Source organism: Stigmatopora argus, chromosome 12 (assembly GCF_051989625.1).
Source record: "Stigmatopora argus isolate UIUO_Sarg chromosome 12, RoL_Sarg_1.0, whole genome shotgun sequence".
NCBI lineage: Eukaryota > Metazoa > Chordata > Actinopteri > Syngnathiformes > Syngnathidae > Stigmatopora > Stigmatopora argus.
The window spans coordinates 5,229,542-5,247,262 of record NC_135398.1 but is presented as its reverse complement, the minus strand read 5'-3'; the positions used below and the strand labels follow the sequence as shown (position 1 = coordinate 5,247,262).

Sequence of the window (17,721 nt, the reverse complement as noted above, 5' to 3'; positions counted from 1 at the left end):
AAACGACCGCACACGGCCCTCAAGGACTGGTTTGCCCACCCCTGCTATAACTCATGAAACAATTGCACAGAAAGGCAAAAAATAAAATATATTTCACTGAGTATAGTAGGTGTTGTGTGTGGGAGCAACAACTTCCTCTAAAGCTGAGAAAAAAACCCAAGTAACTAGTGAGTATGTATTCCAGTGTTCATTTGTGCATGTGTAGACTACAGGATGTGAGATAGCCTGCAATGAATTTCCAACAAAGTTGCTGTAGCAAGCATTCTAAATGTCAATTAAGTGTGTTTTAATGTGTTCAAAGCCATGTGGGCGAGGTATAATTAAATGTATGTGGTCTCCTATATGGCAAATCTTTACCTATAAAGGAACATGTGATAAGCAGAAGTTCTTTGAATAGCAAAAGGGCTATTTTTGGACACTCCAATAAAAAAAAATTGGTGGGAAGGGAAAGAAAGCTGATGAGGCAGACAGCAATGAGTCAAAAAAGCCAAGTTCCTGAGAGGAAACCATCAAAAGAAGCCAGCCGCGCACACTCATGCACGCCGCGGCTTGTGGCTTGGCTGGGAATTTGTAGGAAACGACAGCATGATGACAATGGCCTTTAACACGCACGAGGAGTTGAGTCTGGGAAGAAGAGGGAAAGCTCTAAGGGAAACACAAGTTACTAATTACCGTAGCTAAAATCCAACCCCCCAGCCCCTGTACTTAGATGTCTCCCGGAATTCCTTCCTTCTTGGTCTCGCCGCTCGCTTCCAGATGTTGGACTTCCTGGCCCGCTCACTCTTTGCTTTTGCTTCAGTTTCCAGTCAGTACCGTCTTCTCAGCAAGAGACGAGGTGTTTTGTACAGAGGTAGAATAAAGAGGTCGTGAGGGAGCCAAAAATAGAAGATGGCAGCTTTCACTAAAACATTGAAAATAGCTCTGCTACTCATAGTGTTGCCTCAAATTGTTTCACATTAATTTGTCATATATCGATTACAGTTTATTGTGTTCATGCGAATGGGGAATTTTTGGTCAATGTTTTGTCATGGTGAATGAGTCTAAGGTTGTATTTTTTTTTTACATCAACCAATGAGCATTTTTGTATGTCATAGTCGATTTTTTTTTCTGGGTCTGAATTGAAAGTCAATAGGAACCAATAGCGACTTTTTGGTGGTTGTTAACCAATGACAATGTGAAATAAATGAGCAATGTTATGTGTTAGGTTGGATGTCTTTTGGGAATTTTTTTTTTTTTGTCAAAACATTTTTGGTAAAGCAGTTGTTCTTGTTCAGGGGTGCCCAAACTAGAGCCCAGTGACCAACTGCGGCCTACAGCTCAATTTTTATCGGCCCAAAGCAAGTGATACATATACTATAATTGAAATAGGTCTGCACAAGAAGCTTGAGTTCAGCCAGAATTCTGTTACACTTTTCTTGCTTTAACACGAGGCCTTTCAAACATTGCCTTTCCATAGGCCATTGCAGAAATCATGTTGAAATCACTGTAAGACATTTCTAGCTAATATTGAGTGAAGATTTTTCACTGCCATTGATGGCGAGATAGGTCCATTTCACTGGGAGACTGGCAGTGATCGAAGAAAAAAAACATGAGTTTTTGGAGGAACTTTGAAAACTACTCGAGAATTTTGGAACATTTTAGAGTTGGAAAGCAGTGAATTGGGTCAACCTCGCAGACGAGCGCGACATGTTTTTTTGTTCTACTAATGGTTCACAGGAAGATATAGAGAAAAGGAAATACTCGTTTCCTGGAGGGCGGCAGTGTGACGCGTGTAAACGTTGTGTGATGAGCTTGGTGCAGGAGTGTGACATCAGCACAGAGCCAGGGCCAACACAAACACGTACTGAAGGCCGAGGTCACAGAAGGAAGGACGTATATACCTTCTTCCTCTAACTACCCCCACATGCTACCCACCCACTCGGTGCTGACTGCTTTCTTGAAAGGACTTGAATGTGCTAACACTTTTCTGCTACTGCTGGTTTCTTTCCATTCAATATGGATGTAACACTTGCGCTCACATCGACCCTTTGTAAAATGTCTATTTTGCCTCATCATTTTTAGGGGAACTGTGAGGATGCAGTGAACTACTGCATGTACAGTAGTTCAACTCTTCTTAAACATACATGTATAGGCATTTGCTGTATACTCTATAAATATATAAAGTATATCTATATATATATTTTTTTTCAAACTAGGATTAGGGTTTCAAATGATTTAACAGTGGTATAAAATCCAGATACAATACTCTAGCTTAAGCATTACAAATTTCAATTAAATATAGAAATTTTCTTTTCAATAAACTTTATTTTGTCCCATGTTCCCCCCATACAATACATACAAAAACTGTGAGCAGATTTGAACATTTCCTTATGTCAAAACTAAATTTATTCCACAATAAATAAATAAAAAACAATAAATTAACAGGACAATATGTGCCAGAAAAATAAAGATTCTCCTGAATGGGCAGACTTGCTTTCACAATGATTTCTGAAAACACGACACTTGTACAAGACACTTTGCATTCCAGGTCACAGCTTCGAGGGTACAACTCTGGCTCGAGAAATGAGGCTCACAGTACGAGTGCGAAGTTTTCTTCTTGCTGAGGAGTACACATTGATGAGAGCAGGGTTCATTTTAAAAGCTTATACCAGGTAGTGACAGTGTATCGCTTTTGGACGTGCTTTTGAACTTTGGGAGGGCAAAAGCACGTGCAAACTATGACAAAGCAGTCAGCTTGACATTCACTAAAGAGGCTAGTTATTGCACTATACAGGCATCCCTCAGAAAGGCACTTTTCACCCCATCCCTCATCTCACATTTCCCCAACTGTCTGCTTTTCCCAGATCATGTGGGCACACGCGCATTCACCTACGTGTCCATTTAAAACTCTTTTTTTGTTTTAAAAGTCCGATGGACCAAAGTAGGGTCTTTCGGTATCAAGTTAAAATCAAATAAAACTAGTGATAGTAAATAAAAATATATATACACATCTATATATATAGATATATATAACAAGCGAACAAAAATCGTGCATTTACGTGTCGCTCCCATATAGTGTACCATGTAAGTGAACACTGAATAAAATTGCAGACATTGAGGGCAAAGAAGCAAAAAGCTCCCTCCAAACCTCAGCGTCCAAATACGGCTAGGAATGTCAAGTGTGCGTGTGAGGTAAACAAAGATCCGAGTGTGATCTATTGCTGGCTCATCTTTTTGTTAAAATGGAAAACAAAAATTGTGTGCACCAGTGTCCACAGATTAGGAAGCAGCCAAGAGGATTAAAGAGGGTCCACCACCATTTGTGTTCAACCAGAAGTTGAAATCTAAAGTGTATCAGTTAGCGCGGAGACCCCAAATTTGGCACTAACGTCGTCTATCAGTAGAGGCGGAAAGCAGCAGGCTCTATCGGCACCATGCAACCAAGAAGGAGAATCAATGGTTGTCTTCATTTTTTTTGGCATCTTTCATGGATTATCCAATCATTAGAGAATGCCAAACAAACTTTGGACAGGCACAAACGCTGGAGGGCAACGCATCATCTGAACAAAATCGGGATATCATCAGCTGCCTCGGCACTAGTCCAAATGTGTCACGAGGCCCGTCTCTTAACCAATCAAACGGGAGCCGGTCATTGGGCCTCAAATGGTGTCACAGTTATCCAGTCTGGTTTTAGCGGGGGAGGGGGTCATCAGGCATCAGCGTGGTGCTGGAGTAGGTGGAGGACGTATCGGAGGCGGTGGCGCAGCTCCGCTGTGCAGCCCAGGTCGCTCAATGTGCTCAGGAGGTACGTGAAGGACACGCGTTCGCGGCTGATGTACGTCAGCAGGTACGAGTCCAAAGACTTGGATAGGATAATCTTGGTGTGGTCTGTGTAGAAGTTTACCTGGATGATGGACGAAAGAAAAGTGTCATGAAGGATTCAGCCACAAAGCCTGAAGGTGCATTTAAGGTGGTTAGGGGGACAAACCTGGAGGGTTCCATTGTTAAACAGCATGACAAGAGCGTGGTCAGTCTTCACCCACTGAAGAAGGAGAGGAGGGGGACCAGAAACTTGTTCATGACAGTGAATGTCACCACCCTGTAGAAGAAATGGGTCAGCATATATTTAACTTAAGATATGGACTTTGTCTTTTTCATTTGCTCTTACCTCCATGAGATTTTGTTCCATGTAGTTAGCCATAAGCTCCACAATTTGCTTCTGGCTTCGAAGCTGTTCAGGTAGCGAGCTGGCAGGAAAGCTAAAGTGCTTGTTGTTGGTCAAGCAGTAGTGGACCGTCCTGGGGGAGCGCAATGACAAAACCGTCAATTTTTGCTTTTTTGTCGAGTTCAGAGGGAGTTGTGCTGGCTTTCCACTCACTTGCGTTGGTCACACAGGCTGAGGTGCGTTCCCTCGTTGAAGAGCACGCCGATACTTTGGTCTGACAGCTGGTAGCCGAAACCGTATTTGTTGGAGTAGTCCACCCATTTGGTGACCCACAGGAAGGACTGGGGCCTGGCCAGGCACGGTGGGTTTCTAGTGGCTGTACAAATAATTGTCATAGTGAGCTCAAGGAAAAACAAAACAAAAAGGACAGTTCAATAAATGGATTCTGTCGGGGAGATTTTTTTTTTTACCTGCAGGCATGTTGGCCAAGCAGCCATTGATAACTTTAATGGCAGATTCGGCCACAGCAGATGGTGTGATGACATCCTCACATGCTGGAGAGGGGAAAAACAAAACAATCAATTGAAAGATATTCATTAAAATTAATAAGTCCATCAAGAACCTACGTTCAGAGCTGCTAGCCAGAGTGCCCTTGAAGGAGCGCGAGATGGACTTCCTGGATTCCTCTTCAGCAGGGGTTGGCTCAAGAGGCACTGAGCTGACCAGCTGACCCGTGGGGGAGGGTACCTGAAGACGGCAGGGGGCAGGGTTAGCTTGAGAAAATGACAACACAGCCAAACTTTTGTCCGTGACTAAAAATACTAAATATGTGACACATTAACTAATTGATAGACGTCCAATCAGTTGGAACTGGAATTGCCAGCCATCCAGTTCAAATGGCTTGTAAAAAGCCACATAATTGGATATCTATCATCGTCAGAGGCCCTGAAGGAGTTAACAGTCCAAAATATCAGCTATCACACGTAGCCTTAAAGTGAAGCGTGAGAATAAATAGACATACCTCATTAGGGCCAACCGTTTTGTAGCTGATCTGGCGGTTGATCGAGCACTTGACGATTCCAGACACCAGCTTGGAAATATCTTTGTCCTCCTTCTCCTCACAAGGCGCCTTCTCCACTGCAACATGAGTCACATCCATAAAATTAAATTTGGAAAACAAAACCATGCACTTGAGCTTAGTCCTTTTTAAGTAAGTCAGGAAGTCGCGCCGGATAACTACCGGTGGTACGTAGGAGCCAATAGGATCCACGCAGAGACGTGCATACCTTTAGCTTTTTTCTTGCCGAAGAAGCTCTTGGCCATTTTGGTGAAGAATTTCTTGGCCGGGCTAGGGGGGTGGAGTTCAGGCACCGTGACACAGCTGCTGGGGGGAAGTTTTTCCGGTGTGAACCCCTGCAGGGAAGCAACAGAAGCTCATATTGAGGTGGGGATGACAAGTTGAATATCAGTGTCATAGGGATGAATGTGAATTACTTTGGTGAAAAATTCATGGTTGAGGATTTGGTCCAGGCTGAGTCTGTCACTGGGGTTTTTCTGGAGGATGCTCGAGATGAGTTTCTGCGCGGCGGGCGAGAGCTCAGAGGGCAGGTTGTAGCGGACTTCCTTGATGCATTTGTATGTCTCTTTCAGGTCAAGTGTCTCAAAGGGAGGATTACCACACATCAGAGTGTACCTGAATGGAAGAAAGCCAAGCATACTCGGTCATGATTCCACATAAACACGCAAGGCGTGTCCAAACTCTTCCTTCCAAGTGAAAAGGGAGGATAAAGGGCCCAATCTGATTTACTATTATTCAAGGTAAGACAAACAAGGTAAGACAAAATATCTATTAATTATTTACAATAATAATGACTTTGGTTGAATTCAAAAATGCTTAAGTGAAGGTGCCAAGCTATATAAAATAAATTATTAGAACTTTTAGTAGTAGTATTTGTCAGGAGCGTCATTTTAACATTGTTACTTTCGATATGAGCCTTGGATTGGGCATGGGCACATCAGCACATTATGTCCTGCTTTCACGAATGGTTGAGGTTAGCAATGTGTTGGAGCGTGCTCCAAACGTCAGTAGAAGTCTTGGGACATTTGTTAACTCCTCCTCTCCACGCTCAAGCGTTTATTCACCGCATTGCAAAATCAGTTTACTCACATAACACATCCCAGGGACCAAACATCCGACTCTGTGCCATGACCCTGTCTGTTGAGCACCTCAGGTGCCAAGTAGTTTGGAGTTCCACAGATGGTCCTGAGAAGGGAAATTTAAGGTTTAAATCCAAGCCATCATACATTCAAAACATGTCAGTACTAAGCAGAACTATTGCGATTCTCTGGTATTCCACAGCAGTGCGACAAATTAACAGTGAAACTATGTTCTCACCACTATATTCAACTGCCACTTGAAAACCGGTTTAGTCAGGTGCTCAAGAAGGTTGCATTGTTGCACATACGACACCATCACAGAACAATGTGTGGTACGCAATCAACGAGGTAAACTGAACACTGAACTAGAATGGCAAGGTTGTAAACTGCATGCCAAAAGACACAATTTCTCATGACTTCATCCGAGAATAAAATGAAAAATAATTATGCGGTTTCCACTACCTTGCGCCATTATTGGACTTTTTCCCCCATGTGCGTAGTAACAAATATTCCATCCCAAGAAGAGACAATACTTGAAGTATGTGAGCCTTTGGCTTAATTTCAACGAGCAAACTTACTTTTTTCTCTGTTCGACCGTCTCCAGCTTGGCGGCGAGGCCAAAGTCTCCCAGCCGTAGCTCCATATTTTCATTCACAAAGAAGTTGCCTTGAAAAGAATACAAAAGCATTTTTCCCGAAGTCAGCATTGCCCAGCCAAAGTCACAACTGATACTTTGGATGCTTTCATGCACGATTGCAACATTCCAGTCATAGCAGCCAGCAACCCACCCATGATGTGCTGCTGCTGTTGCTGTCATACCTAGTTTGAGATCTCTGTGCAAGATGCCTTTATTGTGTAGATACTTGAGACCAGATATGATCTGTCTGAGGTAATACCGCACTTCAGGCTCTGTCAGTGTGTGCCTTGCCTTCCAAATGTGTGCCAGCGACTGTTAGGAGGAAAAAAAATACGGATGAGCCAAAATCTAACCTTCGAAAGATGAAAATTTACTCTACATTCATTGAATCCGTCTAGCACGCCTCATGAAAACAGACTCCTAATTCCCGAGACCCCTTTACCTTGCGACTGCAGAGCTCGAGGAATATGTAGATATTATCCTGGTCCTCGAAATAATGAGAGAACTTCACCACGTGCTTGTGTGACAGCGTTTTGTGCAGTTCGATCTCATTGGTTATCTGCAACGGAAGGAGATAGTGAGCATAACATGTGCTTGGGGACATGTATACATATGACCATGTGCCGCAGTCACCTATACCTTCTCTCTCTGGTGTGGCTTAGACACCCTGCTCTGTGGAATCACCTTGACGGCAAACATTTTGTTGCTCGACAGGTCTGTCATCTCGTAGCATCGGGCAAAACCACCCTTGAGAAGAATAAAGGGGATTAAATTGGAATTCCACTAATTCAATTTACAGTTTTACATTCTTTTTCCAGACGAGTGACTCAAGACAATTCAGGGTTGTACTGAGTAGACTTTTCCCTGAAAAAAGTGAAATGTGCACCCCCTTTGTGGCTACATAATCTGTTGTCAGGCATTTGTTACAAAATATTTTCAACTCTCCTTCACATTTCTGCATCCATCAAGATTATTTTTGGACATATCCTATCAAAGTGATTAAAAACGTGATCCTTGCCCCAGATCTATTTAAAACATCAATGACTCCTCTCAAGGAAAATGGAGGCGAGACTATCAGATTGAAATTAGTCAAAATGAAATGCATAACTTGATTGAAGAGGTGGGGAATCTTTCATTTAGATTTTAGAACATTGGGGGCACCCCATTAAACCACATGGGGATAAAATACATAGCACATGACCTTTATTAGGATATTCAAAAGACACCAGGTTTTAAAAAAACCTAATCATGGTGCTTTCCAGTCTTGGTCGTTGCGCCTCTGCGTCATTTGTATGCATCTGATGCACCAAAAAGCTCGCATGGTCGAATGAAAGCATGCAGACAAAAACTAGAGGCAGGGCTGCTGCATTCTCATTAAAACGTGGAATTGGCGTTGTCCAGTGGCTCTGCGGTCCATCAGAACACAGGCATGACTTGGTAGCAGCCATCCGTGACACGCAACATGTTGATACAGCGGCTTTGGTGCGGATATTTGCTCTCAAATACAGCATCTGGACGCCTTCAATTTAAAAAAAATGTCCAATCAATCGGCATACCTTGCTTTATTATGAGGCACACCTGCAACCGAGCAACACGGCAACGACACGAACATACATGAAACATGTGTTACCTTTCCCAAAAGCTTCCCTTTACTGTAGGAACGTCCCGTCTTGGCGTCGTGGACCACCTGCGCCAGCTCCGATTTGCCCGGATCTGATTTAGCGCGGCCGGCTTTGGCCACCGAAGGAGCCCCGTTTTGCGGGACTCCTTCGGTGGAAGGCTTCTTGTTTAAATCCGCATTCATGGCGTGGCACGATAGACGCTGCGCCGCCGTGAAACAACCGATATCCATGTTAAGCGGCGGTGTCTGACAAGCACAATAAAGTAATCTTGTATTCCTAGTTGGAGGAGAATTTAGTGCGTTTGGCAAGGGAAACCACTATCTCATTCCATTCCATCCATGTAGTCAGCCTGTCAGGACAGAATGAACTAAAAGGACTATATATATGCTGTGGGCGCGGTCACGGAATAGGGGGGCGTGTCTAATTGTCAATTTGTATGGACGACTGTGAATGATGAAAATGTAATTATTTATTTGATACACTCAGTTGGTTAATTGATTATATTACAAGTTAAATAATTAGAATTTAACACGACACCAACTGTATTTTCATCAAATGTTCTTCTCGCTGATGACTCATTTCACACACACGTATATTTGATGTGTGATTTTTAAACCGAAACTTTGCTGCCCTCTGTTGGACAAAAGCTTTAGTGCAGACTTTAATTTTAGTGAGCATGTATTCGGTTTCTGACGTTACAATCAGTTTCATGGCAACATAGTGTGATTTGTGACCGTGCTTTTATACAATTGTTTAAGTCTTCTATAAATAGTGATATTACTTATGTTTTGGAATACAATTTGGAATAAATTGAGGTTTCCCTGAGCTTGAGATCAGTCAACAATTTCTGAAAGTGGACTTAAGTGCTTGAGGTTTTCACATTTTCAGTCTGTTTTGAGTTTTGTTATTAAAAAGCATAGGAATCTCACACACACAGATAACCTTTTTTCTCACATTTATTCATGATAGGTGCAATGGCTGGAATGGTGTGGACTAAAAAATCACCAAAATCGTGACAAAATACAATTGCATCTTCCGAGTAAAACCACTTGACCCTTAGGTGTTTGAAAAAAAAAATCTGAAGGATCTTTGTTTGAGGAACATCAGCAAAACAAAATCTGACAATGATTGAAAAAGAAACATCTCAAATCAATTCACTGAAGGTGTTATTTTGGTTTATGAAATAATATCCCAGTAGTATAGTATTTATCTTCTTTTTGTATACTCTAAAACAATGAACTTCATATGGCAGGCAATCCATGGTTTGGAGATAATGTCAAGAATTTATTTTGTATATTGGCCACTATTTGAGGCAATCGACATAATGTGATGCATTTTAAAAATCCATTTGGCCATCATCTCTTAATTTCTTCGCTTGCGATTCCGACCAAGCTTTATTGATGGTTCTCTTCATCTCATCATCACCGTCAGTGTAGATTTTCTTCAACATGCTCATGAGACCATCACTGGGGTCTGCATTGTCATCAGCTGGGGCAGGCTTACTTTAGACAGGTAACAAGAAAAGGGGGTAGTTAGTCATCTTCTGATCATCACAATGGACGCCGTTTAAATAAGTAGTTTCTTACTCCTTATCCTTTGACTGTTTTTCCACCGCGGTGAGGCACTCCCACTTCTTGGTTGTCTTCTTCTTGCACATGATCAAAACCATGTCTGTTTTTATCTGTAGAAGGCAAGACAGTACTTTGAAATACATTGTTCATCAAATCAAAATAAAACTGTTGCGTATGAACGCAGAAACAATTTTTAAATTAAGGTCCACCTTGGTGCTGCTGTTCTGCTCATCAATTGCATACAACAGATTGAGAACATTCATCTGGTGATTTTTCCCATCAAGGTCCTTTACCAGCACAGAAAATGATCTGGATAGGTCGCAGGACAACAAGTACATTTGTGTGATGAGTAACACTTTAGTTAACACCGATATTTGATTTATTTTTGATTGGTACAAACTTTTCAGTAAAATTGACTTCCACTTTCTCAGATGGAATGTTGTGCACATTTTTCAATGTGAGGTAGATTTTCACAAATTTCTCTGACTGGTCCCACGCTGCAATGGATAGAAAAAAATACATTACACATTTAATAATGGAGAGAAAATCTCAACATGGGAAGAAATGTGCAATGCATGGTGTCATACCGTAGTTGGTAATTTTGACCGTGTACGCTGCCTTGGAGGACGCCACTGGATCGGCCTGTCTGCGTGCTTGTTGTTCTTTCTGCTGTCGTTTGATGGTGATCTCTTTCTCCACCTTCTTCTGCTCCTGCTTGAGGAGCTCCTTCACTCTTGGTCTTTCCGCCTTTTCCACCAGAGATCCCAGCTCCAGTAAATCTGCCTCCAACTGGTTGATCTTTGCAATGGGATTTCATTGTATTAGATCAGATGGCTCAAAACCACGACATTTTGAACATATGTCCCTACCTTATGCAAATATTGTCACACCACCTAACAAAAATCTTGTATTGTACTGGAAAAACGATTTTATCAACTGTACTCACAAACGAACTTAATATGGAATCTAAACCCTTTTAACACAAAGACTGTTCATTATGCGGGGGTACTACTAAATATCCTTCAACTTAATTACTCTACCGCTGATCTCATTCCTTTTTATTCGAAATTGCAATGGAATCCAAGCAAGGGAAAAAACAGAGCAATACAAGGTTCTAGAAGTTAGCATATGTAGCATTACTTACATTTGAAACGTAGCAGGGGAGCTAGGTGAGGAAGAAAATAGAAAGCGTGCATATGCATCTTACTTTTTCCTCAACTAAATAAATAAATGCGTTTTATTTACCTGTTCTGTCAGATCCATTTTGGCGTTAAGGGCAGAATTTGTTTCTCTATTTGCCGACTGATGCTGCCTTCAGCGGGTTAGTTTCGTTAGTCATGCGCAATCCGCATTTCCGCTTTCTTCCTCGAAACCAACGTTATCAACGTCTCAAGTGCATTACCGCCACTTATCGGATTCAAGTGGAATTACAAATATATTATAGGGCCATCAATGAAAACCCATTACAGTATCCCAACTGAATCCAAATGGAAAATATGTAAGCATAAATAGACATGACAACACAATAATATTCTTCTTTTCGATCAAATTTATAAACACGGCACAGATTGACTAAGTCTGACAGCTGACATCCAACTACACGACAATTTAAGGCAGTGTTTATATAAATCAATACACAAATATTTTTGTACATTTGCATTTATTTACAATCCTATAGTGAGAGACTGGTGAACACTTTAGCACATGACAACAAAGAAAGAAAAAATGACTTTGCAATCCTGCACAAAATAAAAGTTTCTGTCATGATCCATTACTTGAAGGCCTCCATCAGACTAGATAATGTCAAAAATAACTGTGTATTCACAAGCACAGTACAGACAATGCCACTGAAGGCTGTCTTTTGCAGTTACCACCTGGCCCTCAGGACACCAGACATTTGGTTGTGGTCGGCCAAGTGACGGAAGACAATACGGCTGAGTCGCCACCTGCGCTTCACTCCTCTCGGCCGTGAGGTCATCACACACCTGTTGCGTATCCTCACGGGACAAGAGTCTCGCGGTAACGCAGCGATTTCTTTATCTGCTAATTCCTGAAAAGGATGAAAGTGCATCTGGAACATGGACCTCTTGATTCCACTTTTCCACTCTTCCAAGATTAATTCAAATGTTTTTAGGTAACAAACCTGGAGCTCTTTAGGCAGGATAGTGTTCTTCCTCAGAGAGTTGATTCGTAGTCGCTCGTCAGCATAGTCATAGGCCATTTTTCTCCTCTTGACATCTCGCAGCATCCTCCAGTCGACGTAGTAAGCTCTCACTTGCTCCACAGCCCCCCAGCAGACCCTCAGCGCCTGCAAAGTAAAGGTCAGCAAGTGCCGATTAGGCGGTGTACTTTTTATTATGAATATTATGGTATTATTTTATGGATTTAAAACGACTAGGGCAAGTCCTCCATTTGCTAAGCAGCAGCATGAAGCTTTCTCCCAATACATGTTTTTAAAAATGAGTTATGAATATTACTAATAATAACTATCTTGAATTTTCATATGATCTCAAAAGAAATCAACTAAATATTTCGTATGCCCGGTGGCTAAACATCGGTAGCTTTGCTTGCGATTTATGCGCAACTATTAATGACGTTGACGGTTTTTATTCTTTTACGAATCGGATTGTAGTATTGTATTGTAGAATATGCACATAACAAAAGCAAAATATCTTTATAGGCGAAAATACCTGCTTCGAGGCACCTAAACTGCTGTAAAGGGCACTGAAGCCCAGTCGCGTAACGATGGGAGTCGCCATGTTGGATTAAGTCGCTTGCGACTACAACTCAGTTGAGAAGGTCAGCACAGAACATCGCCCTCTATTGAGCAGGAGGGCGAATAGAACTATACATACTATATACCTAATAGTAACATACATATATACATATATACAAGTACAAATAGTCAGGAGATGTATAGATACAGATTCATGACTAAGATTTTTTAAATTTCATTAAAATAATTACCAGTTTTAGGAATAATTTATTACAACTTAAACTGTGCAATGACTATAGAGATTGTAATTCTAATGTGTGCAATGTGAGTGGAAGTGAATGTCATGCTTTTCCTGACTTGACAAATTACTCGTCACAACCATAGGGTGGCAGTGTGTACTTATCAATGGAAAAAAAAATAACTGCATTAATAATTCAAATAACTAAATAGCAATGACTTGGAGAACCCAAAAAGATAATTGGAATTTGTTCATGTATTACAATTGTAATTGAGACTTGGTGGTAGGATCAAGTGCTCTACCTGTTAAAATGCAATCAATGACATTATGCGGAGGAATTTAAATTTTCCAGTGATGGCTTCATGCAAGAGACAGTTTTTGTCTCTACGTGGAAGGTTGAACATCTGCTATGAAGGGAGTCTCCTTAAGTCTACAATCCGACAACAAAACTTTTTGCATTGTATTAATAGATGACAAACAGCAACTAGTGGCTTTTACAATAAACACGTGAAAAATATAAAACATGCTTGGGAAGAATTGTGAAGGCCTCTGGAAATATTTTTTTGATATGCTAAATGTGAAGCAGCATGGTGGTATAGTGGTGAGTAACTCTGCCTCCCAATTTTAAGGTATGGGGTTCAAATTTTGGCTCTGGTGAATTTCTCTGGCTTTTCTCTTACATGAAAGGTTCATTGCAGATTCAAAATAAACCTTCATAAACATGAATATTTGTTTGTCTATATAAGAATCAATAAGTACCAGATTCACTACCACCATGCATTTAACTTATTTTTAAAAGCGGAGACATGATTTGAAGCTATACAAGCTGATTAAAGAGAATAAACATCAATTGAGTGTTTGAACAACAAGCTCCATGTTTCTATGGTGTTTCTCAGCTACGCCACTGGCAACGCCAAGCAAGTTGACCTCGTTGTGGTCACCACTTCAGAGGGATTCGAGAACCTTTATGGGTGCAATTCAACCTATAACAGTGTTGCAGCTGCTGTGTTTCCCAGTTGGGGGTTTTCCATTATGCGCAACGTGACCTATGGCTGAACCTATGGATCAAATAGAATCGAGTTCAGGACCGTGCAGACCTCTGCCAAGGCTGGGCAGTGATAATCACTGCTGCAAGCCCTGTTGTTTCTGTGGCCCAGGGTCACTTTATAGGTGCTTTTTTTGGACGTTCTGTGTAAATGATCAAATATAGCATCTAGGAATAATAACGTGGAATCCTTTTTTTCAGTTTTTCATGCATAGTACTTGAATTTAGTATGAGGTGTGCTTACTTAATACCTTAAGTAAAAAAAATCGCCAATAATTTAATGTATTTGATTTATTTAACCCTGTTAGCTTCTATGTTTTTACATAAAATGTTGAGTTCAATTTACTTGTACAAGTTCTGCTTACTTATAATTTTGAGATCTGTTTATTCATTCATTCATCTTCCATATCGCGCATCTTAAGGGGAATTCTACCTACCTAAAATGCTGAGTGCTGCGTACTTCCAAATTTTTCTATTCGACGATAACTCGCATCTCAAGTAGTCCATCAATTTACGTCATCAGCTCTTCTGACCACCTTCTACTTGTTTTTCTTTATTTAGACCAGGGGTGTCAGACTCGGGTTGGTTCGCGGGCCGCGTTAACGTCAACTCGATTTTATGTACCATTTTAGATAAACTTAGATAGACTTTTTATAAATGAATTAAAAGAACTGGATTAAAAGCCCCGAATATTCAGTTTTTTATAGATCTAAAACGATGTTTATTTTAGCTTTTTTAAAATATATTTTTAGATTTTACAAAATGATTTTTGAACTAAAACACAGAAAAAAATGATTAAAAAATTACAATTATTGATTTAAAAGGGGGAAAATCAGGAAATTTAATATACATCTATACTCTTCATTTTAATTTGATCCTAAAACAGAAAGTCGGCACTCATGATTTACTTTCCCGGGCCACACAAAATGATGCGGCGGGCCAGATTTGGCCCCCGGGCCGCCACTTTGACACATGTGATTTAGACAATCTGATAATCTTACAATGGGTAGTGGCGTCAAATATATTGGGCGCTACAACTTAGCTTTTTTTTCCTTCCTTGCAAGATTGGAAGTATTTTTGGGTATTACAGAGGTAGCAAGCTGTATAAACCAATGTTATAGCTACGCAACACTAAATGAAACCAACCTGAACGGTAGAAAGGTTCCGTTTTTACTGTATGCTGGGTTGTTTCGTCAAGTGTGTCAAGACCAAACAAATCCAGGTTAGAAATATAAAGAAAATGAGAAAGAACCCCTTAAATAAATGATCAAATGTTCCTTTCCATTTCTATGGGGCCTTTGTGAGCCGTATAGAGCTCCTGGTGAGAGGAAAATGCGACAGGGAGACGTTCCCCTTATTTCTGTCATCAGCTAAAATAAATAGCCTTACCGCCTAAAGATCTCTTTGGCTAAACACGTGGAGCTACACTTGTCAAGCCTTCAACTGCCTCATTGTTCCACACTTCCAATTTCTATTACGGCACGTATTTTCAGTCTAACCTACATTTTCAACGGCCGTAAATGCAATCCTTGGAGAAACAATTGCTTTTTATGTACTGCATTTCTTTCAAATTTTGTGTCCTATCACAGGGTCAGTGAAATATAATTGATGTAAAAACCTGTAAGAAATGTGAAAAAGAGTTACCATATTTTCACGACTATAAGGCGCACTGCATTATAAGGCGCACCCTCAATGAATGACACATTTTATTTATTTTTCCATATATAAAGCACACTGGATTATAAGGCGCCCTGTCTATTTTGGAGAAAATTTAAGACTTTTAAGTGCGCCTTCTAGTCGTGAAAATACGGTACTTAATAAGACCAAATCAACTTGCTAAATGCTTTATGTTGCTTATGTTATGTTGTGGTCAACATCTACCAGGTGCTTATCAAAATTCTAACATTAACCAAAAGTTTCCAGTTGCTTAAATTTTTCTGGAGATTGCTTTCTTTTATTTATTCTTTTTTTTTTTACGTGTGGAGGCTAGCTTGTCCATTACATTTCCAACAAGACACCATTAAAAGAATACAATGCATGCACCAGATGGTGATATTGACTTAGATTTTTTTTTTAAACTTAAACCTTCAAAGAACAACAACATTGTCTTCATTATGGTATCAAATGTTCTTCAGCCATCTGGTTAGAACACACACGCACACGGAGACGTTGAGTCAGCAGCGGTCGCTGCTGCCATGCCCTCCATCGCCATCCATCTGAATGAAGCAGATGCAGCTCATTATTAGTGACCTCTCTGACCCTTGGTTTCCACACCTCAGGAATGTCTGAGAGCTTTGCGCACAAATTTAAACGAAGACTTTCTTGAGATTTGAAGTGAACGCTCACTCAGTCGGTCAATTACTTGGGAGTGCTGCAGATAGAGACAGAAATAGATCTCAAAGAGGATTCGGACATGTAGTGAAAAATCCTCATTTTGTGGAAACACATAGAATAATAATAATGATGATCTTGCTAACACTGGAAATGTGGCTTATCTTAGCATTTCATAAGAACATGGTGATTCTTCATTTAACAACATGATTCAATTAGCAAGTTGACTATGATCTGTTTCATAAATACATTACAAATTTATATTTATATTTTGATTTTTTTTAATTGATTTTTTAAAAATATATCATATGACGTTTCAATTAGAAAAAAATGTGATATTGGCTAATGTTAGCATTTTATGTGCACATGGCGGCTCTTTGCGACTGACATGATTAGGTTATCATGTTTACTGTGATCTATTTATTACCAATTTCGTCACACGCAGTTTCTGGGTATGATGACAATTAGGCTTTTGTCGAGTCAATGATGATGACAAAGCCTATGTCCGATTATTATTTAATGGACATTTGAAATTTTTGATTTAAAAAAAAAATCAAAATGTGATGAGAATACATTCGAGCAAAATCGACTGAATATATTTAATAATAAATACGATATACATATGTATTTTTTTTCCAATGTTTGATCATTTTCCATATCTGGAAAATACATATTCTGAATACTGCAGGGACTGTTTCATCATGTTCCCGTGGTGACAGATATGTACTGTATTTCACCAACTTAGCATCATCTGTCAATGTGTTTCTACCCTTGCAGCAAAAGTAGCAGTCTTTTGAGTCCACTGAAGTGACTTTCCTCTTAAGCTCTGCCAAGGACAACATTTCTAGAAAACCAGAAACTCCACTCCTCACATTTACAGTATATGATGCTGCACAAATTCCTAGAATTAGATATTGTGTTTCATTCATGTGCAACGGTAAAGGATGGTCCTCACATGTTCTTTGTAAATAGAACATTGCGGGGAGGCCTAGTGATGGTAAAAATGCTGAAAAAATGTTCCTGGGTGTCACATCTGTGTTTGCATTTTGCAAACCGGACCACCAAGATGGTACATTGTGTCGCACTCAGGCTTTATGAACAAAACCTTTAATGGACTCAAAGAATTCAAAAGCAAAATTCCAGGTGGAGCTTGAAAATGTATTTGCTTTGCTTCATTTGATGCATAAAATGAGGACCATCACCAAAATGGTGGACTATCGAAAGATGTTTTAATTTTATATTGGCAAATTACTTTTGTGA

At 40.2% G+C, this 17,721-nt stretch overlaps 3 protein-coding genes across 5 annotated transcripts; all 3 read right to left on the bottom strand.

Annotated features, from left to right (window-relative positions):
* Nucleotides 1–2,284: 2,284 nt before the first annotated feature.
* On the bottom strand, nt 2,285–8,908 carry plk3 (polo-like kinase 3 (Drosophila)). 2 transcript variants are annotated; one of them, XM_077615828.1, is made up of 16 exons: nt 8,719–8,908; nt 8,569–8,685; nt 7,578–7,685; nt 7,381–7,497; nt 7,121–7,250; nt 6,880–6,967; nt 6,312–6,407; nt 5,639–5,837; nt 5,431–5,557; nt 5,166–5,281; nt 4,771–4,891; nt 4,615–4,698; nt 4,358–4,520; nt 4,148–4,277; nt 3,968–4,078; nt 2,285–3,883 (listed from the first exon to the last, which is right to left on the bottom strand). In XM_077615828.1, exons 1-16 carry the CDS (start codon nt 8,788–8,790, stop codon nt 3,689–3,691), a joined length of 1,974 nt encoding a protein of 657 aa, XP_077471954.1. In that variant the 5' UTR covers nt 8,791–8,908; the 3' UTR covers nt 2,285–3,688. The 2 variants fall into 2 exon arrangements, with proteins under 2 accessions (XP_077471954.1, XP_077471952.1); XM_077615826.1 differs by having other exon boundaries at nt 8,569–8,908.
* A 590-nt stretch (nt 8,909–9,498) lies between these two features.
* cacybp (calcyclin binding protein) lies at nt 9,499–11,544 on the bottom strand. Of its 2 annotated transcripts, XM_077616127.1 has the most exons (7): nt 11,377–11,514; nt 11,276–11,296; nt 10,719–10,929; nt 10,532–10,628; nt 10,341–10,440; nt 10,147–10,241; nt 9,499–10,062 (listed from the first exon to the last, which is right to left on the bottom strand). In XM_077616127.1, exons 1-7 carry the CDS (start codon nt 11,392–11,394, stop codon nt 9,897–9,899), a joined length of 708 nt encoding a protein of 235 aa, XP_077472253.1. In that variant the 5' UTR covers nt 11,395–11,514; the 3' UTR covers nt 9,499–9,896. The 2 variants fall into 2 exon arrangements, with proteins under 2 accessions (XP_077472253.1, XP_077472254.1); XM_077616128.1 differs by lacking the exon at nt 11,276–11,296 and having other exon boundaries at nt 11,377–11,544.
* A 230-nt stretch (nt 11,545–11,774) lies between these two features.
* mrps14 (mitochondrial ribosomal protein S14) lies at nt 11,775–12,950 on the bottom strand. Its single transcript, XM_077616129.1, has 3 exons — nt 12,822–12,950; nt 12,275–12,439; nt 11,775–12,181 (listed from the first exon to the last, which is right to left on the bottom strand). The coding sequence occupies exons 1-3, from the start codon at nt 12,888–12,890 to the stop codon at nt 11,999–12,001; spliced, it is 417 nt and encodes a 138-aa protein (XP_077472255.1). The 5' UTR covers nt 12,891–12,950; the 3' UTR covers nt 11,775–11,998.
* Nucleotides 12,951–17,721: the final 4,771 nt, after the last annotated feature.

Bases quoted from the DNA above. Each gene is read 5' to 3' on its own strand.
- cacybp (XM_077616127.1), bottom strand. The intron at 10,629-10,718 runs GTATGACACCAT...TATCCATTGCAG, and splicing joins GGTCAAAATTACCAACTACG to CGTGGGACCAGTCAGAGAAA. The intron at 10,441-10,531 runs GTTTGTACCAAT...CGACCTATCCAG, and splicing joins GAAGTCAATTTTACTGAAAA to ATCATTTTCTGTGCTGGTAA.
- mrps14 (XM_077616129.1), bottom strand. From the start codon at position 12,890: ATGGCGACTCCCATCGTTACGCGACTGGGCTTCAGTGCCCTTTACAGC. The intron at 12,440-12,821 runs GTATTTTCGCCT...TTTACTTTGCAG, and splicing joins GTTTAGGTGCCTCGAAGCAG to GCGCTGAGGGTCTGCTGGGG. The intron at 12,182-12,274 runs GTTTGTTACCTA...CATCCTTTTCAG, and splicing joins TCCTGCCTAAAGAGCTCCAG to GAATTAGCAGATAAAGAAAT.
- plk3 (XM_077615826.1), bottom strand. From the start codon at position 8,790: ATGGATATCGGTTGTTTCACGGCGGCGCAGCGTCTATCGTGCCACGCC. The intron at 7,686-8,568 runs GTAACACATGTT...ATTCTTCTCAAG, and splicing joins AAGGGAAGCTTTTGGGAAAG to GGTGGTTTTGCCCGATGCTA. The intron at 4,079-4,147 runs GTAAGAGCAAAT...TTTCTTCTACAG, and splicing joins TGGAACAAAATCTCATGGAG to GGTGGTGACATTCACTGTCA.